Source organism: Miniopterus natalensis, chromosome 18 (assembly GCF_054644295.1).
Source record: "Miniopterus natalensis isolate mMinNat1 chromosome 18, mMinNat1.hap1, whole genome shotgun sequence".
NCBI lineage: Eukaryota > Metazoa > Chordata > Mammalia > Chiroptera > Miniopteridae > Miniopterus > Miniopterus natalensis.
Genome location: NC_142098.1, coordinates 20,202,658 through 20,220,613, shown reverse-complemented (window position 1 = coordinate 20,220,613; position 17,956 = coordinate 20,202,658). Strand labels below are relative to the sequence as shown.

Sequence of the window (17,956 nt, the reverse complement as noted above, 5' to 3'; positions counted from 1 at the left end):
GGGTTTCTCTTATTTTTCCTCCAAACCACAAGGCACCGACTCCAAATTACTCATTCAGCATCCTGAGGAATAATCAGAAGTGTTAAAAAAAAAAAAAAAAAAAAGATAACTTATCACTGTAGATAAAGCTTCCCTAAAAAAAATTAAAAAATTAAAAAATGAAGACTTTCTTCAAAGAAAGGGGTAAAATTATTATTTAAAAATATATATAATGAAAAAAATCGCCTTGCAAGTCAGCAATCTCAAGCTGTGAGTCTGCCTTGCTGTCCCCCCTTGTCGCGTGTTTATACGGGTGAGGCCCCAGAGCCTGGCTCGGTGCTTTACCGACAGGGAAATCAAATGGCTGAAGGTTGTCACTCATGTACTTTAGTGTTCCGACCTATGTCAGTTAGCCTTTAACTACCGACAGGCAAAAAATAGAGATACCTGTGTGGCAAGCCGACTTTTAAATGTATTGATTGGCCTAGAATACCCGAGGAGTGCCTTTTAGAAAGCCCGGCCTGTGTGGAGACGGAAGTAAGCTGGTCTTAACAAAACCAACAGCAACAAAAGCCTCCCCGATACTGTACTTGGGGACCTCTGCGTGCGTCTCAGCAACTTCGGTTCTTTAGTTGAGGGAAATGTTAGGAATGCGGCTACTGTGACAGCTGTGCCCCATGTTTGTGAGGGTGGCTACCATGTGCCCTCTGCTCGCTGCGCTTAGCAGGAAAGCTGGTGGCTTGGCAAGGGGAGGCCCTGTTTAAGAACGGAAGGATCTAGAATCGATGCTACGAAATAAAAACTACAGGGGGAAAGGGGACAAGGGTGAAAAGATCAGAGCGTTAGAAGCCGGCGTTCAGTTATAAATACGGAGCATTCCCCCCTGCAGCGGCCGGTGTTGAAAGGGGCCCAGGTGGTTATGGCATTGACACAGATAAATAAATAAGATATTGAGACATCGTTTCCTCACCAAGATCAGGAAGTGGAATCTCTGCCTATTTGATGTCACTCTATTAATGTGTCAGATACGTTGTAAAAAGTTATTGCATGGTTTTGAAAAGGGAGACATGCAAGGAGCAGGGAAATTCAAGGGAAGGGATTTCGTGACTGTTTGGCAACAGAAAAGGGAAAGGAGAAAAAAAAAGCACACACGGAGGGTGTGTATTTAACTTAACTTTGTATTTTGCCACACATTGTTTTCATTTACGGCCGTGTCTGATGAAAACACACATTCGACATCACTGATAAATACAGAACTATCCAGGGCCTACGAGAAAGCCTGGCTCTGCTAAAGCTTCTGCCCATGGCGTCTGCTCGGGGCGGGGAGGGGCGGGGGGGTGTCAAGTATTTTTTTTTCTCTTCGGTGAAATTATCTGCCAGAGAAACAATGAAGCGTGAAAAAGTACTATTGAGAGCGTGTACGTCTACATATGCTTTACAACTGCTGGCTGTTACCTTTGGGATACCTCCCTTCTAATACACGTATATGGATCTATCTTTTACATTTCAGTGGGTTTTTAAAACTGCTATTGCAGATTGAAAACAACTGCACCTGTTCCGTTTCGCACATCTCAAAGCCAGAAGCACCAGTGCGCTTTGCTAGGGGCCTGTACAGACGACCCTCAGACAAGGGGCATGGTTAATGAATATGGAGCTTATATATTTAATAGCCTTTTTCTCTAATGCAAACATCTTTGTTTAAAAGAGGAGACTAAGCAGAAGTCAGGGGCAGGTTGCATTCTACCACTGCAGATAATACTACTACTATCAACAATATATATTTAATGCACAGGTCTCACATAAATGTCATTTCATGAAATACACTGGTAAGTACATGTTGCTGGGGCTTCCAAAATGTGGCGTATCCCACTGATGGCTCCAACTTGCGAGTGGGCTCAGTTCTGTAATTGGAATGAAAGGAATTTTAACACTATTTAGACAAAGACTTAAATGAAGTGTAAAGGGAAAGCTACATTTCATTACATGATTTTTTAAACTTAAGAGACTTATTTGTAATAGGGGCGCTTAGGCAGGATTTAGGATTTCTTTGTTAAAAAAGCATGTATTTGTGTTCACCGCTCCACTCCACTTCAAAGTTTTAGGAATGATTATTTCTAAAAATGCCTTTCCCTAGGCGCTAACCCTCTCTTAAAAGCCAGCCACCAAAACCTCATTTTTGTCAGCACCCCTCTACTTTGCCTTCTAACACTTGGGGCCAAAGCCTTCTTATTATATTGAGCTGCCTTGTAGGGTTCTATCAAAATGCTTAATTGTTGCCCAACTGTATTTTCCTCCCAAGTCGCATTCCTCATGAGATAATTGCAATAACTCCATCCCGAATGTCACTCTTATGTTAAGAATGTGTTTGCCTAAAATCTGTCATCTGATGCTGAGCGTTTTTACATCAGTGATATCTTCATTTCTGCTTCTTTGGGGGGAGGCTGCCTATCTCGTAGTCAGGATACTATTAAGACTTTTGTTACGCAAAATTAAATGTGGATTTGGGAGCCCTATCACAACTGGCACAGAAAGGAAGGTCAGAATGTACAGGGTATGTGCTGTCTGTGAAAAAAAAGGGGGGGAAGGAAAACAAGATGATAAACTCATCAGTGCCAAGCACAACCTGTTTTCTTCAAAATAAGGCCTTCGGTCGGAGTTGCAATATTATCTTTTAAAAAAAAAAAAAAGGAAAGAAAAAAAGAAACGGAAAATGAAATAAAACAAAAGTCATCGTGTTTGGCTCTGTTTTCAAAACAGTGTTGGCTTTGTCTAACACTCTATTAGTGCTCTAAGGGAAGTTGACCAAGAGTTGCACGAATTTGTGTCATTTTAAAATAGGTCAGTGCTGTTAGTGAAGGTAGCTCAGGACTTTCCAAATGATACCCAGGGTATTTTGGGGGGTAGATGTCAATAAATCAAAGCCCAGCCTTTATTCCACCACAGCATTATTTTTTGGCGTGTATTTCAGGAGCGAAGGTGATCTGAAATCATTACCAGCTCGTCTCAGTGGAGAAGCCCTCCGCTAAATATTTATAGGAAAGTATGATTTAATAACAGAGTTTAAACCCAGATATGTACTTGGAGTTCTGTAAGAGAAGGGCGGATTTTTCTTTTTCTCATTGAAGAAAAATGACCTTCAAAGTTAAAACACAAACAACTTTGATTTGTCCAAAGTGTTGATGTTAAATCTTGTCAGGCCTTGCTAACAAGAAAATCATGGTGTGTAAGGGAAGAAGGGAAAATAACCAGTTTTAAACCCCAAAGCAAGCATTGTTGATCTTTGCCATTAAATGCATAGATGCCCGAGCCACCCCTGCCATGCCTAATTTTCCTGGCTTTTTTCCCTAGTCTAGATGGGCACGCTGCTGGGTCAGGAGCTCAGGGCAATGCTGAGAAGGCCCTGCTGTATGGGAATTTTGTTTGTTTTCACCAGAGGGCATTGAGAGTGCAACTCATTTGAAAACTGAAAACTTTGGGGTGCGGGCGGGGGTGTAAAATTTGAGAGGTTGTAATTTACATTTATATTAAATATTGCGAATTATTAAAAGGAACTGGCCTCCTCCCACCTCGAAAAACTGCCTATGTTTCACCCTGAATTATTGCCTCCCTACTCCTCCATTAATCCTTCCTCTGGAGAAATGGATGCATTTTACACTTCTAATGCGGTGTTGGGCCCAGTTAAACTGTACACTAAGAAACTGAGTGCAGAATCAAAAAAAAAATGCAGTTTATTATTGTAGATTATTCTTTCTCTTGATATAACCAGAATTGAAAATGAAAGAAAAGCACATAGGAACATCACGCGTGGTTAGTTAGTAACTCAAGATATAAAACAATTTTGCACAGCAAAATATGTAAAAGAAAAGTAACTGACAAGATTTTTTTATATTTATTGTGGTAAGATTTACTTTTCATTTTTTTTTTTTTTTTTAAAGACAGGATGTCAGTCCCTGAAAATAACATTTACTGATTATTGCCTTTAAAACTGTGGATTTTTTTAAGTTACAGAAAATCCAGTTCTGCACCACAATACAACTGTAAAAAAATCTGCATCATTTTAAAACTGTGCAGTAATGCCATTTTTATAACTGCATAAATTTTATTAGCGTTCTAAACAGTTTTGCAATTTTTTTTGTATTATATGCTTGCAGGTTATATCTTAGTGCAATTCAGTCCCAAATACTTTAATTTTGAAAAAAAAAAACAAAAACATACATTTTGAATGTAAAATACCCCTACAGATATAAACAGGGGTGCTTCCCCTTTTAATACTTTGGTTTTCAATACAGTCAGTGGTATAGCAAAGACTACACATACCCAACTTATATTTAAGTTGCAAGCACATGCTGTATAAGCTACTTTTTAAACAGTCCCCTTGCAAACTCTACCCCCCTTAACATCACAACAGTAAACAATTTAGTGCATCAATCTTTAAAAAAATCTACAGCTAAACAGACCTAACTCTTTCAAATTTATCTATAACATTCCTTTATCTGTAGCATACATTTTAACTGGGCTAACAGATTATAAAAACTAGAATTAAATTATATACTAGAAACCCATAGCATTCCACATTTTGACAATGACCAAAAGCAAAAGAAAAAAAAAATAAAATAAAATAAAAACAAACCAAACCAAAAATAACGGGGCAGATTTCTTTTTTTAAAAAATAAATTTTAGACTGCTTTCGGCAACAGCACAATTTGAGTCCCCAAAGTGGGGTGTCATTCTTACTAAAAAGAAAACATTAAGAGTTCTTTAATGTTTGCCATGTCAAATGTTTAACCCATTCTGGCATCTTTGACAAGGAATGCCTTCAGTGCATTTACAATGGGAGGCTGAAGTTCTGGGTAACTCAAAGCAGTTTTGGAGCAGATGCAAACTTTCATGGGAAGAAGGCTCTAGGGTTGCACTTTTTCGTTCTGAACTCAAAAAGTCATGAGGCAATAAAACAAAAGTATGAATGCCATGCCATAAGTCTTCGAACGTCCATTTCCAAGCCAAAAGGGAAAAAAAAGAAAAAATAATTATACCATACATGTCCAGCATGCAGGCTTTTTTTTTTTTTATTAATATAATGTCTCTTTTCCATAAAGTCTTTGAAACAGTTATAGTTCATTGTTGCTAAGAGAAAGTAGCAAGCATAATAATGCATGAGATGAGAATGAGTTTTGTTTTGTTTTTTTAATGGCAGACTAACCTCTCAGATTTGGCATCATAAGGCCAAAACTCACAAGTCACACCCAGAAGGTTGATGCAGGCTTGATTGTGGCAGGTTCGTGAGGATATTTTTCCCCCTCTATTTTAGCATAACAGTGCTAAAAAAAACCCGATGGAAATCAGCACGCTGCAAGTCTCTAATATTTCACATTTTTTTTCCTTTGCAAGCTCAATCTCACATGAAGAACTCAGAAGGAGAAAAACAAAAAAACTTAGCTTTTTCTTTCTTTTATCTCGGAGGAGATGGGTGGAGAGGGAGTGAGGGTGGAGGTTTGGAAAAAAAAAAAAAAAGAGCAACACGGCAAGCTCCAAAAATTAAAAAAAAAAAAAAAAATCCAAACAAAATAAAAACACACAGAAAATGGAACACCAGCTCATGAACTGAAGAAGAAACAGAAAAAAAATATATGTAAATGATGCAGGCTTCAAAGGTGAACATGAAGAAGAACTCTGCTGAGATCTTTGAACATTGTGCAAGTGGGGAGGGGGGGGCGCGTAAAAAAAAAACAACAAAAACAAAAAAACAAGCTACCAAGTTATGGAGAATTTCAGGTTGGCAATCCATGAGCCAGACATCCACTCCCTCCCCAATTTAAAAAGAGCCGCCACCACCAGCAAGTCGGAGCAGGGTGTGCGTGTGGGTCTGTGTGTGTCTGGGGCCACTGGAGGGGGGGCGCAAACTTAGGGGAGGGGGCGAGGTGGTGGCGAGCATGGCTGGGGGTCTAGCAAGCCCACACCCGAGTCGGACCCCCGCGGAGCACTTATCAAGGTGGCTAGCTGGGGTCGCGAGTCAGACTCACATGAAAAACTCGGGAGAGGACGGGTTGTCGCTGCTGGAGCCGTTTTCTCGGAAGCCGCTGCTCACCAACTTCTCGTATTTCTCCTTGTACGCGTCCCTCTCGCGCACCAGCCTGGAGATCTCCTGCTTGAGGTGGTCGACCTGCTGCAGCAGCTGGTTCTTCTCCGACTCCAGGACGTGTCTCTGCTGCACCCTCTTGAAGCGGCAGGACTGGGCATAGCCGCGGTTTTTCAGGGTCCGCCTCTTCTGCTTCAGCCGGATCACCTCCTCTTTGCTGACCCCGCGCAGCTGCCGGTTCAGCTCGCGCACCGACATGGTCACCAGCTGCTCGTCGGAGAACCGGTCGTCGAAGTGCAGGCCGCCGGCGGCGTGGTGCGGGTGCAGGGCGCCCCCCGCCCCCGCCGCGCCCCCGCCGCCGCCGCCGCCGCCGCCACCTCCGCCGCCGCCGCCCCCAGCGCTAGCCGGGCCCCCGCCGCCCGCGCCGCCCGCGCCGCCGGCCGAGGCGGACGCGCTGCCCGCGGCGCCCGGCGCGCCGGCCGTCGGGTGGTGGTGGTGGCCGGCGGCGTGGTGGTGGTGGTGGTGGTGGTAGTGCGGGCCCGCGCCGCTCTGCGCGGCGGCCGCGGCGATCACGGCGGACACCACGGCGGCGGCGGGGCCCATCTCTTCGCCGCTGCCACCCAGGGAGGCGCCGGCGCCGGCCCCGGCCGCCGAGGCCAGCTGCTGCGCCCCGCGCGCGTAGCCATCGAAGCCGCCCTGGAGCTGGTGGCTGTTGCTGATGAGCGCCTCGACCGCGTCCTCGGGGCTGAAGCCCAGCGCCTCGGGGTTCAGCTGCTGCGGGTAGCCGGTCATCCAGTAGTAGTCTTCCAGGTGCGCCTTCTGCTCGCTGCCCGAGCCCGGGCTGGGCGCCGAGAAGCTGGGGGAAGGGGGCACCGAGCTGCACGGCGTGCTCATGGGGGTGGAGGACAGCGAGCCCCCGGCGATGAGACGGCCGCACTGGCTGATGATGCGGTCGGTCTCCACCGGTTCCTTTTTCACTTCAAACTTCATCAGATCGAAGTCATTAACATATTCCATGGCCAGGGGACTGGTGGGCAGGTCGGAGTTGCTCATTGCCAGTTCTGATGCCATTCTCCTGCCGCCGCCGCCGCCGCCGCCGCCGCTCCGCCAGATGGGCTGCAGGAGAGGGGCCAGCGGGCTGTGCTGGGTGGCCAGCGGGTGAGCCAGCTTGCCGGGCTGGGGTGCTTCTAGCTTGCGCGGCGGTGGCTGGCCCGAAACCTCCGAGCGCGCACACACCCCCCCCGCCCTGCCCGCGCCCCCCGCGTCCGCCCTCCCTCCCCCACTGCTCACGCCAATGTGCTCGCTCGCCCCGGCCCCTCCTCGCCTGCTCGCCTCGGTGCGCGCCGAGCCGGCGGCTTCAGGCTCGGAAAGGTCCTCCGCGGGCTGCGGCGGCTGCGGCGGCGGCGAAGCTGGAGGAGCCCGGCCCGGTGTGCGGCGTCCCCCGCTCGCCGCTCCGCTGCGCGCTTTGCATAAGGAGGGCTCGCCTCGCCGGCCGGGCTGCAGGCGGGGCGCGCGCGGCGGCCGCTCGGGGCTGGAGGCGCGGCGGGCGGCTGTCCGGGCGGCGCGGGCCTTGGCACTGGGGAGTTAACACTTCATGCTTCTCGCCTCTTCTTCTGCCTGGCTCTTTTTATTTTTTTATTTTTTTTTCTTCCCTCTCTCTCTCTCCTCTCTCTCCCTCGCGCGCGCTCTCCGTGCAAAGTGCAAGACGGAGGTGCAGCGGGGCTCGAGGAAAGGGAGGGGGGAGTTTAAGTTCTTTCTTGCCTTTTTTGAAAAAAAAAAAAAAAAAAGCAAAATAGCGAAGTCCTGGGGAAAGGCGAGGCGGAGAGCTAAAGGGGGGAGGCCGAGCCGACGAGCAGCCCGAGCTCCAGCTCGAAGATGAAAAAAGATTTTAAAGCCTCTGATCCAGCAAGAAGAGTTTAAAGCAATTGCTGAGTTTTATAGCACTTGTGACGTCAGGCCCAGATGGGAAATTGACTGGTACTCCGGGCCAATGGCAGGCTGCGGGAGCTGCCGCGATTAGCATAATAGTATAGAAACAAGGAAACTTTTCGGAGCTGTCAATCAGGGCCCAATCAGCTGACTGTCAGCTGGGACGGGCTGGCTTAACCCTTCCCGCGCCGCCGCCTCCCCGGGAGGGAGCAAAGCCCGGTGCAAAGTTTGGTGCAAGAGAGGAAAGAGTTTTCCACCGGGGCTGCGGGAACCCGGGAGGAGAGGGGGGACGGTTTGCTTGTCTTTGGAGCTCGAGAGGCGCCCGCCGTCCCGAGCCCCGGCTGTCCCGCCGCCCACTTGGCGGGCATCGGCCTGACCGCCCTCCCCTGCCCGCTCTCCGTCCTCAGGATTGTGAATTAGCCTGGCAGCCTGCCCTCCTCGCTCCACCTTCGGCACCCAGGTGTCTGCCCCGGGGACCTTCCTTCCCCCCCAAGCCTGGCTGTGCCGGGAGCTTCAACTTGGCCCGAACTCTTTTGTCCCGCTCGCGGTGCCCGCGCGCGGAGGCGCAGGGATCCCCACGGCGCGCGGGGCGCGACTCTGCCTCGCTCGTGCCGGGGTGGCGCGGGGTCCGCGGCGGGAGAAAGCCCGTTTTGGCACCCTCTTTGAAAGGAGGTGAAACGAGTTGTTCGGGGGCCCTTGCGCGCGCGGGGACCGGCTGCGAGCGGGCGTCGCGTGCCCTTGGGGGCAGCGAGCGCCTACGCGAGTCGCCTCGGAGAAAGCTCGGGGTTAGGTCCGCCCGGCTCAGCCCTCTGCCTTCCGACTCCGGCTCCAGTTTGACCTTTGAGATTAATTCCCTCTATTCTGTGTGTGTGTGTGTGTGTGTGTGTGCGCGCGCGCGCGTGTCCTCTCTGTCACACACGCACACACTCATGCACAGGCTTACTCACCCCCCCATGAAATCTGACCCCTGTTTATCAGGGTCCCGCGCGCCCTTTGCACTTTTCCGTTTCACTAATTATTCCATACTCGATCATGGCGGGGAGCGGCGAGGGGGGGGAGGGAACAGCACCCCAGCCTTCCCCAGCTCCCCTCGAAGGGTTAAATTTTAAACCGCCGTTTCTCGGACCAGCCCGGAAACCCAGCGTGGGGGTGGGGTGGGATGGGGGAGCCGCTTCTCCCCCTCCCCGCGGCAGATGCTAATAACTGTTCAATTTTCTTGATCGATTCTTTTCCAGCTCGTGCAAGAAGAAAGAAGAAAAAGGAAAGAAAAGAGAAAGAACCAGCAACTTTGTTTCTAAGATTTTAAAGCGATAGGCAAGTCGGAGAAGCCGAGATTTACTCTTTGGGGGAAAGTAAGAGCGCGCGAGCGGACCCAGCGTTTGGACGACCAGCCCGCCGGCTTGGATGTTGGGACTGTGGATTCCTCCAATTAATGAAATGCATTTGGTGTTAATGATTTTTTTTTTTATGATTTTTTTTTTTACTTTTTGGGAGGGGGAGACGCTAGGAGGGTGCATTAAGGGGAAAAAAAAAATCTGAAAAGCCTGCTGCTAAAGGAGCGAGGAGTGTAAACTATTGTTGGACCCAGTTGGTTTTTACCTCAACAGCGCCACCTTTCGGCAAAGGTCAGTTGAAATGGATCCGCGTCCAGTTTTGTTGAGCTTTTGAAAAGAAGCTGGTTTCCCAAAGGTGGGAGGTGGAAAGAGGCACAGAAAGTTATTTTGACCGCAGTGGGAGATCCCCACCTTGTAGGTAAGGGGCTGAAGACAGTGCGGGCAGCTGTGGGAGTCATTTTCCCCCCCCCCACTGTCCCCCTTGATTGTTCACGAAGGGGACAGGGGACACAGAAGCCTTTGGGAGTATAATTCTGGCTGAGAGACTTTAGCAAGTGGATCCCATGTAACAGGGCCCCAACCCCTTTAAAAGTGCCAGGATGGATTTCCAGAGGGCTTTATGGCAATATCAATAGAATTAAAGTTACTTGTAATTCAGTGATAAATGAGATGTCTCTAGTAAGTAAGATTAAGTGCGGCGCTATAAAGTTGTTTATCTGAAAAGTAATTCTCAGAAAACCTGACTTCTGACACTTAGTCATATATTAAGCCTGCTTCTTGAACGTTGCACTTTAGCAGGCTCTCACCCACCCGGCAGCATACTTTACTATTTATAACGAGACCTTAGGTGTCACTCACTGGCTTCAGACACCAGATTAGACTTGTGTTAATTTCTCTGATGCTGGCAGCCTTCAGTTTCAGCGGACCTCGGAGTCCGTAATGAGAGACTCCCCCCGCCAAAAAAGGTTTGTAGGCACATCATAATCCTCAAAAGCCAGCAGCGCTGTTGGTATTTTCCAGAAAAGCACCTTTTCTTTTCATCATTACTTCAGCGAAGCTGTTTATAAGGGTAGTTTTGGTTTTATGGGAATACTTTGTAGGGATGGAATGAACTATGTCTATTACCAGTTTGGAGAAGAAAGAGTGACGGTTATGTCAATATTTACGCAACCTAACAGAATTCCTTTGCTTTCCACCTCACAAACAGTATGTTACCTAGTAATGAAGTTAAGGGATTGTAGCTTATTTATTTAGAGGAAAATCTTAAACTACATAAACATATAATGTCACTTAGCATTGTTCATAGCAATAGTTTTCTAGGCTTTTTCCTCCCCTTCAATCATTAGCCACAAATGTCTGAAGTTCATAGTTTTTCATGTACAACATGCATTTAAATGTAGTTAGGAAGAATTGATTTTTTTTTTTTGGTTTGTGATAATTTTTTTTTTTTATCCTTTGGCATCACATTTTTGTTAAAAGCTGTAAGAAATGATCCTTGCCTCTCATGAAAGTGTTTTTGGCCAGGAACACTGGAACTTCTGCATTCATAAACAACATTTATAAACAAAGTTCGCTCATGACGAAGACCATGTGATGTAGATTCATGGCCGTGCACCTAATTGTTGCAATTATATATCATTTCTAGAGATTAAATGCCCATGTTTGGGCAGCTAAATGTATTATTATCTGTACTTTTTTATGGTTTATTTTTGTACACTGCTGTCAAGGCATGGTATTTTTCTTTCTCTTATTGCAGAGTCTTTTACAGTCTCCCATTTTCTCTTGTAAAAAAGAGAGGATCAGAATTATTATTTTTTTTTAGATGTATAGCAGTAAACTCTCAGGCTTAGAACTAAATTCTCATTTTTGTCTTTTTTACTTTATTATTTAGTGATTCACAGGGGTGTCTAAACATTTACAGTTCTCCGTTAGTGGCGTTTCTTTCACAACAATTGAGCTCTCTCATTTTAATTAGGACTATTCAGGTTTTTGATTCTGTACAATTACAGCAGGCCACATTCCTTTAGACTTCTTTGCTCACATTGTTTGTTTCGCTTGTCTCCAAGCCCATCTAATCCAAATACAATACGAACCGTGTTTTTGCACTGCTTAATATCCCCTTGCTATATATAATACGCTAGTAATCTCTGTAGAACAATATAGAGTAATTTCGAAACCATGCGTTTGTCATTATTGACCAATTCAAACCAGTAGCATTAAAGTTTCTGAAAGCTGTGAATATTTATAGAAGAGTTTTGGGAGGGAGGAGGGCATGAGTCGAATCATGCAGAAGATTGCGAAACCGTATCATCCAAAACACAACTGTAGTTTCATGTCAGTACATACACAACAACTTCACGCAAAAGGAAGAAAAATCCTGTGGGAGTCCAAATTGCAATGATTACGAGTTAAAAAAAAAAAAAGTATATATATTTTTTCCTGATGGTGAGGTACAGCTACTCAGATATATCACGTTGGAATCAGACATAGATAAGCTGAAAAGAGCAAACCGGATCAAGTGCAGTGCCTGTTTGTTTCTCCGGGAGCTGATTTTACAGCACAGAACTAACCAGAGTCCACTCAGTTTCACTGTGAAGCCAACTACAGTGATTTGAGAAAAGTAAGAATGGTAAGGCATAGGCCGTTCTTAGGTCTAGCGTTAGGATGCATCCTTTTAACAGTCTTTAGTTAGCAGGGTAAGTAAATCACAAATCACTGTTAGCAGATTCATGGAAGAAAATGAATAGAATCAGACAAGATAATCTGATAAGGGCAACATTGCTGAGGAAACAGCCTTGCATAGTATTGGAGAATGTGAAACGGCAGCCTGATTACTAGGAGTCGTTATGAATAGGTGAATTATGTGCTAAATAATCATCAGAGTAATTCAGCATTTATTAATTTCTTTCTCTTTAAGCGATTCACCGTTGTAAGTTAAAGCCGCTCTCCCTTTGAAGACACATCTTTTATAATTTTTATTGGAGGTAATTTATTATTTGCATTACCTGTATTTACTTCATAATTGAACATTTTGCATTCAAATTTATGTAATGCATTATGCTTGAGAATATATTTCTGCCTGATTAGCATAAATAGTCACTTACCTCATGAATTACTAACAAAGTTTAACTTAAAATATAGGTTTTTTTATTAAGTGGAACGCAAACATATGTACAATAAATTCTGATGTTCCCGTGCCGTTAGAGAACAACTCACATCTGATTTCGGCGAAACGAGGCTGCAAGGGGAGGGGAGAGTCATCTTGAGAAGGAGGCAAAATACAGATAAGTAAGCTTGGTGGGTTTCTTTCAAGGGGGTGTTACTCAGATGGGGGTGTCTGCCCAGGGTGGGCTGGGGCCAGTGCTGAAGAAGGGCCTAGGCTCTGCATCCAGTGTTTAGATTGATTACTGCATGGTCTCGACATGGACTGTGGATCCTGAAAAACAACAGCCCTCTAACTTCTCCTCTATACCTTCCGAAAGGACCGTGGTAGCAGGTGAGTCATATGACTTAGTTTGGGGACTGTTCCTTTTATGTTGATTTTGTTTGTTTGCCCTTTGTTTCGGTCTCCCCAGAGTTCCACCGTAGAGCACAATACACATTATTCAATACAGCACTCGTCTGTTTTGCACGAGAGATGTGACAAACCCAGATGTTTTCTCAAGTGAGAATTCCCGGGCAGGTCTCCCAAAATTTGCTCAGTTCCCTTCCCGTTCATCACCTGACAAGGACACCCAATCTGGCCCCGCAGACGGGAGGTGATTAATAGTTTCGTGCCAATCCAAGCACTTGAACGCAAGGACGTCTACTGGCTTTAGGGCAATAGGTGGAAAGACAAAGAGCCGAGGCCTCTGTCCCCACTCCGGCCGTGCCTAACCCACAGATCCCCACGGCCGCCCCTTTCGCCTTGCTCCCTTTTTGAGGGCAAAGCCCTCTCCTTCGAGCTCTCTTTCCCTTCCCTCGGAGACTGCTTGTGATCTGCTGCTCCACCGTCAACCATCTCGATCCAATTCACAGCCTACACCCATGAGGGAATTCGTCTCGAAAGCATTCAACCCTTCAAAGGTTTTTATTGTGCTGAAATCAGAGCCGATTAAAAAAGAAAGCAGGGGTAAGAAGAGGGGCCTGGTATTGGGGCGGCGTTTATTCTGGCTGCGTGTTTTATGCAGGATAACTCAGAGGACAGGCTGTGGGCGGTGCCAGCTCTGAAGGTTCGGGTCACCCCGGGGATGGGGTGATTGGCGGGGCCTGCTCCAGAGGCATTTAGCAGCCATTCCACCTGGGAAACGGAACCTGGAGTTTCAGCAAACACAGAGCAAACTTAAACACTTGTGTGGATTACCAGGAGGAGTGTGTGGATGCAGAGGATTACTGAATCTGGGTGCTTCTGGATGAGTTTGCCTGGGGCCTGAGGGAAGGGACCCCTTGTGGCCCTGTTTTGTATCTTAGCTCTTGGTTGCATAATGGGTTTTGCTGAGCTTTCTCAGGAGCTGCTCTGTTCATTGAACACACCAGATATGCCCAGTGACACCCTCCCGATCAGACAGAGGCCAGAGAATTGGGCTACACAACCCTCCTCACAATAAAAACTAAAGTCACATGCATAGACCTTTGCTGATGTTTCTATTTAGTTATTTTATAAAGGTGATAGATGCTGCCTGTTAAACATTTGAACAAGACAGAAATAGGAGGCTGTCAAACAAAAGAACTAATATTTCTCATCTTCACCCCAGTCCTTTAATCCTGCTCACAGTTGTCTCCATCTATAATAATTGGGGTTCACGCGTATACAGTTTACAGGATGAAGTCACTTCATACACACAGTTCTTTTACTTGGGTTCCCTACGACACATCCACCTTAACAACCTCAAAACATGATTTGGGGCTCCTCTCTCCATTTGCAGAATTTATCTAAAAGAGTCTCAGACTGGGGGCAGTTTAAAGCTCTTACCTTAACACTCTCCTTCCAAACAATGATGAGAATATTTTTTACAACATCCTGGCATGTGAGTTGACAGCACGCAGGGTCGATTTTACTAGGCCCAGCAGATACCGTGCCTAGGACCCATGATTCTGTTTGGGACCCAGAAAAACATTTACATTTCTTTTAAAATTAGAGGAAAAGAAATGAATATATTGTAGCATCGGTTATATCTGTCATTATACCAACATAGTCATATAGTATAATTAAACGTTTATGGAAGAATGAGTCCACAGAAACCAAAGTGCTTAGCAGCTACAAAAGTCCAAGCATGGTCCCAGCAGCATGTGCTTGATTGCTCCCAGTGACAGGGTGCTCACTACCTCTCAATTTTACCTTACACCCTGTCCATCTATCTCCCCACAGTTCTTGAGGTTGTCAGCAAAGCTTTGTGTTTTTCTGTTTAGTATGAAATCGTATCTCCTTCCGTACATGAGTCCTGATTTCATACTCTCATAGGCCATGTACAATGAGTCCTTATATCCCTCATGTTCCCTGGAGAGTAGAAGACAACCAATGTGATGATACCTCCTCTCTGCCTTTCCTATCCCATTCTAAACATGGTCAGTGCCTTTAGCATTCCTACTTATGCCTGATTTTTAAAAAATATATATCTTTATTGATTTCAGAGAGAGGAAGGGAGAGGGAGAGGGAGAGAGAGAGATAGAAACATCAGTGAGGCCTCCTACACGTCCCCTACTGGGGATCAAGCCCACAACTTGGGCATGTGCCCTGACTGGGAATTGAACTGCGATCTTCCAGATCACAGGTCGATGCTCAACCACTGAGCCACGCTGGCTGGGCATGCCTGGATTTTAAGTGCCTCTACCTCCAGGTGGCTGACTCCCAGATCGTCCCACCTGGCTATTGTCCACCTTGGAGTGTTCAGATCCTAGAACTGAACCCAGATCCCCAGGTGTGAGCCTCTCATCACAGAGCAACCACCACCTTCTGCCTCCTGGAGCCGCAGTCTGTCTGCTGCTCCTGCAGACCATAATTGCACCAGCCTCTCTGCAGACATATAACACTGGTGACTCATCATGTGCAGCCCCAGGCCTTTTCTTCTCGAATTTCCCCCATCCTCTATTTATGTGCTTATGTTTTTGAACCCAAGTGCAGAAACGCACAACCACGCCCAGTAGGCTTCATCTCATTAGACTCAGCCTGTTCCCTGCTTGTCTGGATTTCTGTGGATCTAGAATATGCCATTGATTTAGGTTTAATTTGCCTCCCAGCTTTGTGCCAGCTGCAAATGAAACTGATACACTCTTTTTATGACTTAGCTCCTTTAAAGCAGGTCCCTCGCCTGTAAAAGGGGATATTGTCAGGATTAGAGATTGTGCCTGTGGTGGGAGGCCATGGAGGAGCTCCATAAACGGTTGGTGTTTTTCTGAATTTCCTACCATTTCCCCGAGTTGTTGATAACAGCATCGGAAGGGACAAGGCCCCATGGCACCCCAGGAGAGACTGTCCCTCCCAACCCCAATCATGACACAAAATGACCCACCAGATTATTCAAGTCTCCTGGTGGACATTTTTAATTAAACGGGCTTATACCATCTCTAATCACCAGGGAAATGCATCAAAACCACAATGCGCTATCACTTCACACCTGTCATCATGGCTGTCATCAAACGGACAAAAGATAAGCGTCGGTGAGGATGTGGCAAAAAGGGGACCCTTGTACAGTGTTGGTGAGAATATCATTTGGTACAGCTGTTATGGAAAACAGTAGGAAGGTTTCTCAAAAACTAAAAATAGAACTACCATAGAATCCAGAAATCCCACTTCTGGGTATACACCCAAAGGAAATAAAACCAGGATCTCGGAGAGATATCTGCAGTCCCATAGTCATTGCATCACTACTCACAATGACCAGAAGCTAAGTGTCTGCCCACGGGGGACTGGATAAAGAAGACGCCGTGTGACATACACTGTGGAATATTATTCAACCTTAAAAAATAAGGAAATCTGGGCATTCACGACAATACGGGTGAACCTGGAGGACATCATGCTTAGTGAAATAAGCCAGACACAGAAAGACAAATACAGTATGATCTCACTTATATGTGGAATCTAAAAAAGTCACACTCATAGATGCAGAGAGGAGAATGGTGGTTACCAGGGACTAGGGGATGGAGGAGCTGGGGAGATATTGGTCAAAGGGTACAAACTTTCAGTTATGCATGTTGAGTAAGTCCTGGAGGTCTATGGTATAGCATAGTGACTATAGGTACAGTTATTACTGTATTATTACAGTTACAGTGACTATAACATATAGTTACTGCTGTATTGTATACTTGAAATTTGCTAAGAGGGTAGATCTTAGGCGTGCACACACACACACACACACACACACACACAATAGTGACTATGTAAGGTAATGGATATTTTAAATAGTTTGTGGTAGTCATTTCACAAGGTATACATATACCAAAACATTGAATTGTACCCCTTAAATATATATAATTTCTATTTGTCAATTATACCCCAATAAAGCTGTAAAAAAACTGAATTGGCCTATTTGGTAATTGGGGTAATTTGAAACTAAATAACCCCATCTGGATGTCCCACACACATCCTTCTAATCAATTCTAAAATAACTTTCCTTTCTTACGGTGTAGGCAAAGTTCTCTGTCGGAGAGGGAAGGTTACTTAATGGTTTGATGTGTCACCCGCTCTGATTTTTGTAAACCTTTGACTTGTCAAAATTGTCCAGAGTTGGGACCTCAGAGACTAATAAAAAATAGATGTAACCTAGAGAACCTAAGCAGGAGAGCTCTGTTTATGTATAAAAGTGTTTCTGAGATCTGTTCTTTCTTCCTTGTTGTTGTTGGTTTTTTTCTTGTTTAGATTGCCAACTGCCCTGCCACTTTTGAAGCCAGGAGGCTCTGAGCCGTTTTCTTGAATAGAAAGAGTTCAGCATTTCCAGAGCCCACCTTTGAGCTGCAACTGGTTCCCTCTGGACTCTCCTGAAAGGACCTAAATGTGCAGGCTTTTGCAGAATCTGCCCTTCATGGCTCCCATCTCGCCCCCTATCAGAGAAGCCTGGGGATGCGAGCAGAGAGGAGCCTGTGAGTTATTTATGACCTGCCAGCTGTGGTCTGGGTCCTGCCTGAGGCTTGGTGCTGACTGGTTCCACAGGCCCAGCCCGGGACATCAGGGCTCTCAGGCATGAAGGGACTCTCCGGGCAAACCTCACTGACTGGACTCCGGGTCTGTGAAGAGCTGCTGGTCAGGGACAAGTGATGTGGGCACTGGCAGATCGGGGTGGGGAAGGCAGGCCCACTGGAAGGCAGCCTGTTAATTCAACCTCTGACCCTCCTCCAGTTCATTTTTTCAAGCTGCAAAGGGGCTGAACTGCTTGTAGAGGTTAAAAAATGTCTGGTTTGCATGGAGGGAATGTTCTCAGCCCTTTGAGGTTGAACATAGGTAGGTAAACACGGACCAGACACCCAGACACACAGACAAAGCTGACAACGCCGCGTTGTGGTAGAGCACTGCTGGGTCAGAACAGTAAGTCAGAATATCTTTGGGGTCAGAATTGCAGGGCCAAACCCTCCAGCATCCCAGGCCAGAGAATGCTGTGGTTTTAGGCTGATAACATTTAGAGCCTCTGGTGGCAGAGCAGTGAGACAGTAAAGCGTGGATTTCTGA

At 46.2% G+C, this 17,956-nt stretch overlaps 1 protein-coding gene and 1 long non-coding RNA gene across 4 annotated transcripts in view; one reads left to right on the top strand and one right to left on the bottom strand.

The window, feature by feature from the left end:
- Positions 1-1,185: 1,185 nt before the first annotated feature.
- MAF (MAF bZIP transcription factor) overlaps positions 1,186-17,956 on the bottom strand; it is a 131,423-nt gene continuing 114,652 nt past the window's right edge. The window contains exons 1-2 of one of the 3 annotated variants that reach the window (XM_087827171.1): positions 6,000-7,254; positions 1,186-1,880 (exon numbers count right to left, since the gene is read on the bottom strand). In XM_087827171.1, the coding sequence (XP_087683297.1) occupies positions 1,775-1,880; positions 6,000-7,126 (1,233 nt within the window). In that variant the 5' untranslated portion in view covers positions 7,127-7,254 and the 3' untranslated portion in view covers positions 1,186-1,774. Of the gene's footprint in view, positions 1,881-3,689; positions 5,581-5,999; positions 7,255-17,956 lie in introns of those variants that run through there. The other 2 variants (XM_016197475.2, XR_015716030.1) reach the window with 2 other exon arrangements.
- On the top strand, positions 9,237-12,606 carry LOC107525647 (uncharacterized). The gene is made up of 3 exons (XR_001602081.2): positions 9,237-9,609; positions 12,236-12,302; positions 12,523-12,606. It is a non-coding gene; the product is annotated as an uncharacterized LOC107525647 (long non-coding RNA).